Consider the following 11,925-nt stretch of genomic DNA (forward strand, 5'->3'; position numbering starts at 1 on the left):
GTGTGTGTGTGTGTGGGGGGGGGGGGGGTGGGGGCTCTGCCATGAGCAAGTTTGGCTTAAAGACACGTCCCAGGGGCGTTCCTGGTCCCAAAAGGCGTTTCTGGTCCCCACCTGTTGTTTTGCTCCTCAGCACGGCTTCCTAAAAATGCTGCAGGATTTCTCAAACATGCATGAATGAGTCAAAGCAAGGCTTAGGCATGTTTTTTTTATGAGAGTATAACATTATAACATGATATAAAACTCAAAAAAGTTGATCTTACATGATATTGCCCCTTTAAAAATCGAACTGGTATACTGCCCAGTTTTACATGTCATTATTTATTACACAAATAGAGCTAAAATTAAAAAAGCTGTGAAAAAAGTCCATCCATTAGCTTGTGAAACCATCTTAGCAGCAGTAACTTGAAGTAGTTTTTTTTTCTTTACACATTTATTAGGGTCTCACATGGTTGTGGAGGAATTTTGGGTCCACTCGATTTATACCATAGACGTTTGCAGACTTTTGTTTCTGCACAGTCAATGGTCTGCGCCATTTGGTAACCAACCTTAGCGGAAGGTTTTCAGTTTCGCTGCGGTTAGTTGCAAAGGCTTGTAGTCTTTGATGCTTGAGTGTTGAACACACTCAAATAATGTGTGCGATGAAATTTCTTCTGAAATAGTTGCAGAGTCCTCTCAGGCATCTTGAACTTGTCTGAAGTGAGCCAGAGCGGGAYTTCTACTCTGACGGTAAAGATCTGAGGCTAATGTTCAGGTCTCAGTTTCTTGCATTATTAAAATTATTGTCAAAATCTACTTATCTTCGTTTGAAAAGTGGATTCAGTCATGGCTGTGGGGACAGCTGCCTAGGAGGATGCGATGTGGGTTGATATGCACAGGCTAATGATATGCACAACCTAAAAAAAACAAGCTGTGCAGACCAAAAATGGCCACTCAAAATGTCTCACTACTCACTTGATTGGAATTCAGTGAAACAGAAACAAAAAAAACCCTACATTTTCTTGCAGTTTTGAGTCACTGATTTGTCTCTAACAGTTGCAGAGCTTTTAAATCAGMTGGAGGTCTGGACTTCAACTGGACCATTGCTGTTTCTTGATTTTTTTTTCTTTTTCAGACATTATGTCATAGATTAGCTACTGTTTAGGGTCACTGTCCTGTTTCATGACCCAGTTTAGCCCAAGCTTCGGGTGTCGGACCGATGGTCTCACGTTTGACTCTAGAATAAATTAATCTACAAGGAAAATCGTGACTGACTCAGTGACCATGAGGTGTCCAAGCCTGTGGCTGYGAAACAAGTCCAAATCATCACCCTTCCATCACCGTGTTTGACTGGCATGAGGTATTTGTGGGAAYACAGAATTTCCCAAAAGTAAAGTTTTGTTCCACCTCTCATTCAGCGCAAAAAACACTCAAAACCTTTAGCTGCTGAAAAGTGTGGTACACTCCTTTTGATTGACAGCTAATTTCCGAGAAAGAAGCTGTATTGTTCTGTTTGTCTACATGGTAAAACAAGTGTTCACTGCAATTCAGTCCTGACAGAGGAAATAATTTACAGTTATCACCGGTTGTAAGAGATAGAAAGGGATTTGTTCTCAYTCTGGATAGACACAAGTCTGTGTTTGTCTTCAGCACGGAAGCAGCAAAGCAGAGCTCGACTCGAACGCACATTACAACCCATAAATCATTTCCATCCATCCTAAAAAAACTCCTCTTCCTCCCTCCTGTCTTCCCTTTCTCATGTCCTGCCCTGGTACTGGACCCGCTGCTCAGGCCCCCTGCAGCAGGCAGGAGCAAAACGATTGGAAAAGAGTGCAATAAATGTGATGGATGTGGGCCAGCGCAGGGTTTAGCTCCAGCTGTCAGACATGTTTTTTGTCATTTCAGGCAGGCCTTATGGGCGTGTGCCCCTCCTCACCCCTGCTCTTCCAGTGTTTTTTGAGTTTCAGGGGAGTTTTAAGATGGATACGTTCCTAAAAGTTGCTGAGCTTATGGGTCCAGATCAGCGGCTGACATCACAGAGAAAACTGAGATTACATTTTTATGGGATGAGCTCTTTACTGGCATTCAAACGTAAAGCCGGTGATATCATGTGTTTTCAATAAAGGCACAGGTGGTCTAAGTTGGATCTCCTTCAAATGAGCGTCTTATAAATCAATCAGCTTTTTTTATGATGCGCATATATTTTAAAAAATAAATTCTTCTGTTCCTTTCTTTCAGGCTCGATGACATGATGTTCCTACCCTTTTCCCTTCCCCCCTCCACCTCTCTCATTCCTGTTTTCCTCCTCCACCTCCTCCTTCTCCCCCCATCGCTCATCTCCTCCTCATTCTCCCACCCCCCTCTGAGTTGGACTTCACCCCATGAACCCTGCTACCACCCAGATGGCCGTCCTCGACATTGCCTGTCGGAGTTCATCAACGCCGCCTACGGAGTCCCGGTCAATGCCAGCCACTCGCTGCACTCGCCCAGTTCTGAAGGCAACATCACCACCTTGACGGACCTGAATAACCCTCACAACCTSACCTGCTGGAGGGCTCATGCTGGCGCTGATAAGGGGGACTGGGTCCTCACCTTACCGCTGGGCCGTCGCTTTGAGATCACCTACATAAGCTTGCAGTTCTGCAGCCAAGGAGAACCAACGGATCCCATCTCCATCTCTATTCTCAAGTCGATGGATTACGGGCGAACGTGGAGGCCGCTGCAGCACTACTCTAGCGACTGCCTTGGGAACTTTGGACTGTCCGCTCGGACCGTTGCCCAAACGAGACACCAGGAGACTGAGCCCCTCTGCTCAGATCCTAGACCACTGCAGAGGCAACGAGGCGGCACGGTGCTYGCCTTCTCTGCTCTGGATGGACGGCCATCTTCTCCTGACTTTGATTACAGCCCGACCCTCCAGGACTGGGTGACGGCCACGGACATCCGAGTGGTCTTCCATCACGTATCCAATGACGTGGGAAGCTTTGATAAAATGAAGGACACTCATTGGTTTGATGGTCCCCACGATGCCGGAGGAAACGGGTTCCTGAAGTGGAGATCGGAGATAAAAGGCCACGCTGGAGATCGAGCGGACAAATTAAACAGAGATAACACTTTGGCATTTTTTGACAGGGAGACAAAGGTGGACCGGATGGACAAGCAGAGTCGAAAAAACCACCGTAAAGGGTCCAGTCAAGACGAAGATGGACACAATGTGACAAGCAWGGAAGAGGAGGGTGGCTTCGGCATGGACTTGGTTCCCTTGTCAAAAAAAGGAGTAAAAAGTAGAGGGCGCGGTCGCGGTAAGGAAAACAATTATTGGACCCCTTGCCCAAAYGGAGACTGTAACTGGACAGTTGAAGGGCGGAGCAGGAGCAACAAAGGGCGGGAACTGAGGAAGAGGAGGAACAATAACGTCAATGTGCGTCAGAATGTTGGGAATCTGCAGGCGGCGCCGGCTGCTTTTGTTTTTCCAGTCCGCGCTCCCGTGGCTGTCTCYGACCTGCAAGTGGGAGGCAGGTGTAAATGTAACGGACATGCTTCCAGGTGTCGCCGTGATGACGCCGGTCGGGCAGCGTGCGTGTGCGAGCATCACACAGCGGGACCGGACTGTGATGTTTGTGAGGATTTCTACTTTGACAGACCGTGGCATCGAGCCACACCCACYAACCCAAACCCATGTGTTGGTGAGATTCATTTAAATTAATGAATTATTTAATTTTGTAGGTTTTTTTTTTTACTAATAGGGGATTCAAAATGATAGGGTTCATGTTTTAGAACACTAAAATAATCCTATAAAAATATATATTTGTGTTTGGTTTTGCCAGAAATCCACATTTAAACTCGACAAACYCAAAAATGATCATAGATAAGAGCTAACAGCTGTTTTCTTACTGGTTTTGATTTGTTTCTTCTCTTTTTTTTTCTAAGCCTGTGAGTGTAACGGCCACTCAAACAAATGCCGTTTCAGCATGGAGGTGTTTCAGCAGTCAGGTCGTCGGAGTGGAGGAGTGTGTCTGAAGTGTCGCCATCATACGGCCGGACGCCACTGCCAGTACTGYCAGAACGGATACACCCGCGACCACAGCAAGCTGCTCAACCACCGCAAGGCCTGCCAACGTCAGTCTATTTACGTGTGTGTTTGTGTRTGTACTTTGTGTGTTGGGTACCACACCCATTGATCCACTGGATTGGACGTAAATACGTTAGCAAAAAACCTACAATAAAAAGTTTCCAGACTGCTTATAGATTTATCTCTTGAGCAAATACATATTTTTTACATTTCACAACATCGGTAATTTTCTCAGCTTTCATTTAAGCCATRTTTTATAGAAATTGGATAAGAAATGAGGGTGCTATGAATATTTTTGTGACAGATTGAAGCGTTTCCCGCATTGAAACTCTACCATTTTGTTGACATGACTCAATGCATAGCAATGGCACCTATGACGGCGCATTGCTAGCTATATAGCGGTTATAGGCAATACCCATTCCAGTAATATAGATCAATGACCCCACCCTTCAGGCGTTGCTGTGAAGACGTGCTGAAGTGGGGATGTCTGAAATGGTARGAGATTCTTAAAAAAACAGAGGCCAATTTCAAGGAGTTTAGAAAGACTATATTGCAGTCACTTTTATTTTTGATATAAATAATCATTTTCATAACAACTGAAGTTAACATAGTTACTTGATTGTGGTACATATTTGAACTATGTGCCTGGAAAATAGACAATACCCACCTTTAAAGTGCCTGTGTCCTGCTTTTTCTTCACTTAGAAAAAAAATTAAAGAAAATATCCTAATATTTAGGAAAATTGGCATCATTCACATGATTTTCACCCAGTTTGTCCCAAAACGTGCATATTTTTACGCTGAATTTGGTGCAGTCCAAGTGAAACAGGAAGTGATATCAAAGGGGAACGCTTTAAAAAAGGGCAACTTCCCAGTCTTTATAAATCACTCTTCTTTATCTATCTGATAATGACTCAAAATAATCTACAGAAACATTTGATTCTTTGCAGTCTGTTGTTAGCCATTGTAACAACTCATTCAGGCATTCCCCTCTGACATCACTTCCTGTTTCTGCTTATGCAAATATCTCAACAACTGTTCATTTCAGTGTCATGAATTTTGGATTTCAACTCATCCATAATTTTATCTTTCCAAATATGCACTCAAATATATCACTAATGTCACAGGTCCTTTAAAACTTTCAAAAAGTGATCACAACAATCACAGAACATCTACAACTGTTCTGGAGTCAACCTAATTCAAGATGGCTGCCACAGCTAACCTAACAAAGCAAACAAACTAAAAAAAGCTATGGCTCAGTCAATTTTATAGACATTAAGCTAATATTTAATGAGGTCGTAGTTCATTTCTATCACAAATTTTAAATGCTGGCAGAACAGACAAAACCTCGTATTATGGAAGCGCAATCAGACACTTTGATTTTATCAAAAAAAAAAAGGCAAAAAAGCTAAAACTTTTCTTTTAAGATCTGATGATCCCAGTCTAAAATCTGGTATGAGAGGCAGTGGGTGAAATRCATTCCTTCAGGTAACACTAGTCCTTTAATATGGCGGCAATGAACAACTATTCCTGTCTGGACACAGACACACACACACCCGCAAAGCTGCCACCAGTATCATTACCACTGCTTGGCATCTGCTACGACCCCTGACCTTTGACCGGTCAYGAGTGACTCTGACACGACGGCGTGTTTTATGTGGAGACTTGACCTCACACAGTCAAAGTTAACGGACTCGCTGAGGTTATGCAGGAATGTAAAAAAATAGCCAAGAAATATAAAAAAAACTATCATTTGAAACTGCTGAAATACACGAGTGCTGTTTTATGCTTTAGCTTAACCTAAYTGAAACTATATTTCATGAAACAGCCGTTCAGTGACAAGTGGGGACATTATTCTTCATTTTCTCCCGTCAAGCAGTTTGGACTCATTAAAAAAAAAGGATCTGAGTAAACATTATTCGAGTGTGACCAGAGCTGCTGAAATGTGGTTTCCTCTCCTCCATCTGTCGTCTCTCATTTAGCCTCATTCTAGGATAGAAGGAGCTCTGCTGTAAAAACTATGACAAATCTGAGCAGTTAGTATTATTCTGCTGCGACACAACWGGCGCTACAGGAAATAAATCTGCTCAGACGAGGCATTCGTCTTCATTTGGTTGAAGGTTGTTTATCATCTCTAAATGCACAGCAGCAAAAAGAATAACATGTTGGTGATTTGTTATTTATCCTACCCTTGYGGAGCGAATTTGTCTTCATTTACACATCGAGACGGGTACGAAATAGATTCACCGGTATGCATGGGACATACTTTGTCTAGCTCAAGGACAAATGCCTCCTGGCGTCCTGGATTAAACCCGCCTCACTTGTGAATAGTCTTCTTCGGCCTTTGTTTTGCCACTTTATTATTAGAAATTTGAACCAACAGGCAGCTACATCGTTGCTTCTATAAAACTAGAGGCTCTAAGAATCTCAAGTCTACGTCGATGCGCAAGAAATAAATTATTTAGTAGTGCAAAGCAAAGATAACATTTTTTAATTGCRATTAATCTCATTATTATGCACTTAAATTGTGACTCAAAAATGATCAGAGAATCTGCGTACTTTGATTTTTTCATTTCAAAATAAAATTGCAAAAAGAAAATTATGTTTCTTTTGTTTTGTTTTCTGTTTTAAAAACCTAAATGTAAAACAGAACTAAWTAAAAATCCAGTGTCTGATTTTTACTTCAGCTTTCTAAACCCAAAACAAAATGTACGGTTGTTTTAATAAGTAGCGATACCGGAACCAATGGAAGTGGCAAAAGAAGAACGGTTTATAGTGTCTGGAAGACTGCTTAAAAACAGAAACTATTCCTAAACGCATTGGCAATGGCTGCAGTCGAACCCTATTCTGCATAATTTGGAARATTAAAGCAATTTTATTCATGGTRAGATYATCASCTSTCAATGAGATGCATTGACTCCCTCTAAAATTAACAATACTTGAGAAGTGAAAACRTGACGCTCCGGAAGTTCAGACCATGTTTTCCTGTTCTGCCTGAGGGTTGGTCCAAATAGTGCACTAACAAAATATAAAACTTGGTTTAACCATTAAAATGAAAAGAAAAGGTAAACTTTTTAAATTATTTGCAGTTGTTGTTTTTGTAATTTATTAAACAAGATTTTTTTCCTCATTTTATTTTGAAACCAAATCCCAAAGAACGAACCATACATAGTGCATTTTAAAGGTATTATTTTATACAGAAAATAATTCAGTGCATTAGAGCCGGCTGTTGAGGAACTGCTCCCAAAGAAAGCAAGTCTCTTTCAGCTCCTAAACAGCTCTTAACTTATTATCATCTGTAGCCTCAAATTTTAGCTTAACTTAGCAAACATGAATGTCAGAAGCCGTATAATTGCTCAATTGTTTGTATTTGTTCTGTTACAAAAGCAGTAGTGCTTCTCAATTCCGGTCATTGTGACCCACTATCCTGCTTGTTTTAGTTGTTTCCCTGCTTTGGCACACCTGATTTAAATGAATGAGTGATTGGCAGGCTTCTGCAGAACTTGAAGACATGCTAAAGAACGGAAACAATTAAAACATGCAAGATTGTGGGTCACGAGGACCGCTGCTGTTGTTCAAAATTTTATTCAAACCTTTTATTTTTATTTAATGGATTGAATATGCTGGGTCATTGAGGAGACGGACAGGAGCTCCACCTAATCGTCACGTCTGTCCTCCTCTCTGTTTTTATATGTGATCCCATATCGGGGTGGGTAGTCCTGGTCCATGAGGGCCACTATCCTGCATGTTTCACTTGTTTCTCTGCTTTAAAACATCACATTCAGTTACTGAACTACCTCTTTGTGTTCTTCAAATGCCAATTAATCCCCCATTTATTAAAGTCAGGTGTGTGCAGCAGAGAAAGAAGTGAAGCATGTGATTGGTCACAAGGCCAACAAAATCAAAAACAATTGGGGAGCTGACACTTACTTGATGGGAGTCAGGTCTTCTGATGCTCTTAAAGGCACAGTGATTTTGACAATTCTTTTAGCCAAAATTGAGATAATCACTAATGACAATAAAAAAACATGTCTAATCATTGCAGACGAAGACCTTGTTTTATTATTTTTACCTTATAAAAAGCTGTTTATATCTCCATGGTCGCGGGTCGCCACTACAGGCAGCCGCCATCTTGCACCACCATCTTGTCTACGAAGGCTCATGAAGGACAAACTGCGGTGGCGGCGTCAAAAACGATTTTAGTTGTAATACCATAAATGTAATATTTGTTGTCTGTCATTGTAGCTGGGGTCATTTTACTTATTAAAGCTCATAATCTTACCACTTGAAACATCACTAGCCCTGAAGCTGCTGGTAGACATCGTTGTTGGAATTATCAAAGGTTTTTGACACCTGAGAGACACCGTAGCAACTCCTTTGTGTTTGGAAGCGGGGGTGGGGGTGGGGGGAGGACCAGGGAGGATGATTCAACCACTCAACCACTAGATGTCGCTGAAAACAACAAATCCTACACACCGTGCCTTTAAAACTCTACTTTGTAAAAAAAATTAAAATTGTTTGGTTTTTCTGGTGACCCCGTTTGGTCTAAAAGCTGTTCTTAACCACTATTTTCAATGAAGTCAAATGCAAAGAMGTTGTTTTCTTTTCCCAGCATGTCAGTGCCATCCTCTGGGGGCTGTGGGTCATTGGTGCAACCAGACATCGGGTCAGTGTCTGTGTCGAGAAGGAGTGACCGGCCTCCGGTGTAACCGCTGCTCCCCAGGATACAAGCAGGGCAGGTCTCCTCTGAGGCCCTGCGTAAGTAAGTTCACTACGTCGACTCCATCAGCTTGAAATCGGRTCAAGGGAAAAAATAGCTTTAGACAATTTTTAGGGTGATAGTCTCAGTTTGTAAAGAACTCATTGAAGCACCTTCAAATGGCTCACTGTGATCACCATGGTAAACACACACCTCTGTTTGTCACTCCCTGACTTCTAAGTTGAYTACAGGCAGAATTAACGCAGCTGGCTGAAAAGGTAAACCTCAAACAATGAGTCAGATCTCAGAGTATTTAGAACCGGAGCAGCAGAACACTTTAATAGTCATAACATCCTCCCTCCAGACCACAAAWTGCTTATTTTATTGCCTGCTGGCGTTGCTGTCAATATGATGGTTACCTCTAATTTTTCATTCAGCTTCTTCAGGTCATGTCCTGAATGCTTTAAACCTTCTGCATGAAGCTTTTAAAGCCTTTTATCAACTAGCTTGGTATTAAAGGGCCCACTGCTCTTCGGGCTAATTTAGCTCAGTCATTCATCATGCCTCCTTTTCATCATCCCCTAGAGACGGTTTCCACAGCAGCKCTAACATGAGCCGACCGACACAAGGAAACCTCATCTCACGCTGGTCAGAGATCAGTGTCGGATCAAAAGCATCRCTGCACCTCCTATCTCCGCGAAAAAAATCAGCCATAAGCGATAATCCACACGCACAGTCCCAACAAATCGTACAAGTGCCGACAACTACATGGGCAGCGCCGCTTTGTAAATCTCAATCAGGTGATATAAGGAGCCAGAAGTAGGCAGCTTGACACCTGTTACGCAGCTCAAAACGCCCCCAACGGCGGGGCTCAGACCCATAACTCTCCCAGTGAAAGGAGTGAGTGAAAGACAACCTTGTTTGTTTTTACTGCCAGACCATCACAGGCTATGTATAGCATCTGTCTACCCCCCAACCACCACCGCCACCACCTCTAGCATCTCAGCTCTTCTTCTCTCAGACACACACCAGAAGCTATAGAGCAGCTAGGCTAAACTTCCAACATAAGCTGAAAGACTGCAGACAAAGATCAGTTTTTACCTGCAACTAGACTTAAGGTATGTGGATTCATGTTCAGTTTTTTTACTTTGTTCAGTTCAGCCAGCAAACAACTAATGAAAGAGAAAACAAGCCAGCTGAGCAGCTAGTTGCATTTAGCCCTCTCAAAAACAATATTTTACTTTACTTACGTTATCTTAGTAGTAGAAAAAATACAAACTTAGTTCAGCTTTGGCATCAGGATGGGGGATGTAGTACTAAATTAGCTGAGGAAAAGCCATTGTATCTGGATCTCTTGGATTCGGTCCAGTAAGGGCACAAACCTTCAGATGGCTCAAAGTTTGTGGACGGGGCAGCTATACGTTCCAGATTACATAAATTTTGTGTTTTTGAAATGGATCCATCCATCCATCCATCCATCCATCCATCCATCCATCCATCCTCTTCTGCTTCAAAACACTTTTGGCCAGCTTAGGCAGAAGCTTGAGCAGAGAGGTCCAGACCAAGGGCTGGGCAATAGTTTCAAAACAATATGTCGTGATGATGATCAATATCAACGGATAGTTTGTCTAATAGAATGATGATCAAATCTCTGAACTCCAAACCAGAACCGTGTGGTATTCTGGGGGATGTAGGCAGAGGAAAGGTTTTAGTCACTCGACCTCTCAGCCCCGCTCAGCAAGGTTGGTGGCATCCAACTCACTCTTATGTAAACTTGCAACAATCTGTTGTGAAACATGTAGCAACAGTTTCATGTTTTGCGTCGTGTCTTGTTTCAAATAGATGAAAACGAAAAACTAATTAATAATTATCGATATCGACTGATATGAAACACTTTTATCATGATACATTTTTCAACCATATCTCACTATCCAGACCTCTCTTTTTACAGCCACCTCTTCCAGCTCTTCTGGAATGATTACAAAGTTTTGGTAGACACAGTCTCTGGGTCTTCCCTGAGGTCTCTTCCCAGTTGGACACACCTGGAACATCTCCCTAAGGAGGCATCATTACCAGATGCCTGAACCACCTCAGCTGCTTCCTCTCGATGAGTAGGAGCAGTGGCTCTACTTCTCTCCATCGTCATTGAACTTCTCACCCTATCTCTAAGGAAGAGTCCAGCTACCCTGTGGARAAAACTCATTTCGACAACCTGTATCCGCAATCTTGAGCTCTAGGTAAAGAGAGAGCTTCACCTTACAGCTCAGCTACATCTTCAGCACAAGAGACCGTTACAGACACTGTCAATCTAACCCAACACCTCATTCTTCCCTCGCTCGTGAACAAAACCCTGAGATACTGTAACTCCTCCCCTTTAGGCAACACGTCAGTCCCAACCTAGAGAGGACAGTCTATCTGTAACAAAACAGATTTACTTGAAAATACGTGTACATGGAAAGACAGCATCTCCCTGTCTTTTAAAATGTGGGGGTGGGGGCTGTCTGTCAGCTTGGAGGTGTTGGGTATCAACAGCCCAGTTGGGTCAAAGAAAACAAGCAGGATGAAGCCTTAGCTTATAAGGTAGAACTTTTACAAGAGGCCTGGATAATATACGTTCACATAACCAAGTAGTTAATTTTGATTCCTCAGTTTCACTGGCCCATACCCCTCACATGTAGGGAGCGCCTTCACAAAACTCTGTTTAATGTTTGAGGCAAAACCATACAACCTCCTGGTGTATGGTCTTACACTATTAAAATTACTAGAAGCAAAGTTTATGTGTGTTTGTGTTCAACGAGCCTTGCAGGGTGTGCTTTTACACCATAAAAGGACCACACACTCACTCCGTTTTGACAGTTGCTTATCTTCTGCGCTGACATGCCAATGTACCACGAGGAGTTCAAACACAACACCTATAAAACACAAGTGCAACAACCCGACAGGTAGCCTGAAGGTTTCTGTGCATCTGACACCTGTTTGAAAGTCTGTTTATGCTCACAGGAATTCAGGAGGATGCTCCAACCCCAATGTACCAACCTCAATACAGCATTGGTGAGGGAATTTACCATTTTTTAATTCTGTTTTCAATAAATGCATGATGGAGTTTAGGTTTAAAATAACATTTGATAGTATCATCAAAGTTTTTTTTTACTTGCTAAACTATTTGTGGTATATATATA

General features: G+C 42.4%; 1 protein-coding gene across 1 annotated transcript in view; it reads left to right on the forward strand.

Moving 5' to 3' along the window:
- Positions 1 to 11,925, forward strand: part of ntn5 (netrin 5) — a 21,498-nt gene that overhangs the window by 6,510 nt on the left and 3,063 nt on the right. The window contains exons 2-5 of the mRNA XM_014024553.1: positions 2,215 to 3,662; positions 3,907 to 4,095; positions 8,660 to 8,809; positions 11,747 to 11,797. Of these exons, the coding sequence (XP_013880007.1) occupies positions 2,225 to 3,662; positions 3,907 to 4,095; positions 8,660 to 8,809; positions 11,747 to 11,797 (1,828 nt within the window). The 5' untranslated portion in view covers positions 2,215 to 2,224. The remainder of the gene's footprint in view (positions 1 to 2,214; positions 3,663 to 3,906; positions 4,096 to 8,659; positions 8,810 to 11,746; positions 11,798 to 11,925) is intronic.

Source organism: Austrofundulus limnaeus, unplaced genomic scaffold (assembly GCF_001266775.1).
Source record: "Austrofundulus limnaeus strain Quisiro unplaced genomic scaffold, Austrofundulus_limnaeus-1.0 Scaffold426, whole genome shotgun sequence".
NCBI classification, from domain to species: domain Eukaryota; kingdom Metazoa; phylum Chordata; class Actinopteri; order Cyprinodontiformes; family Rivulidae; genus Austrofundulus; species Austrofundulus limnaeus.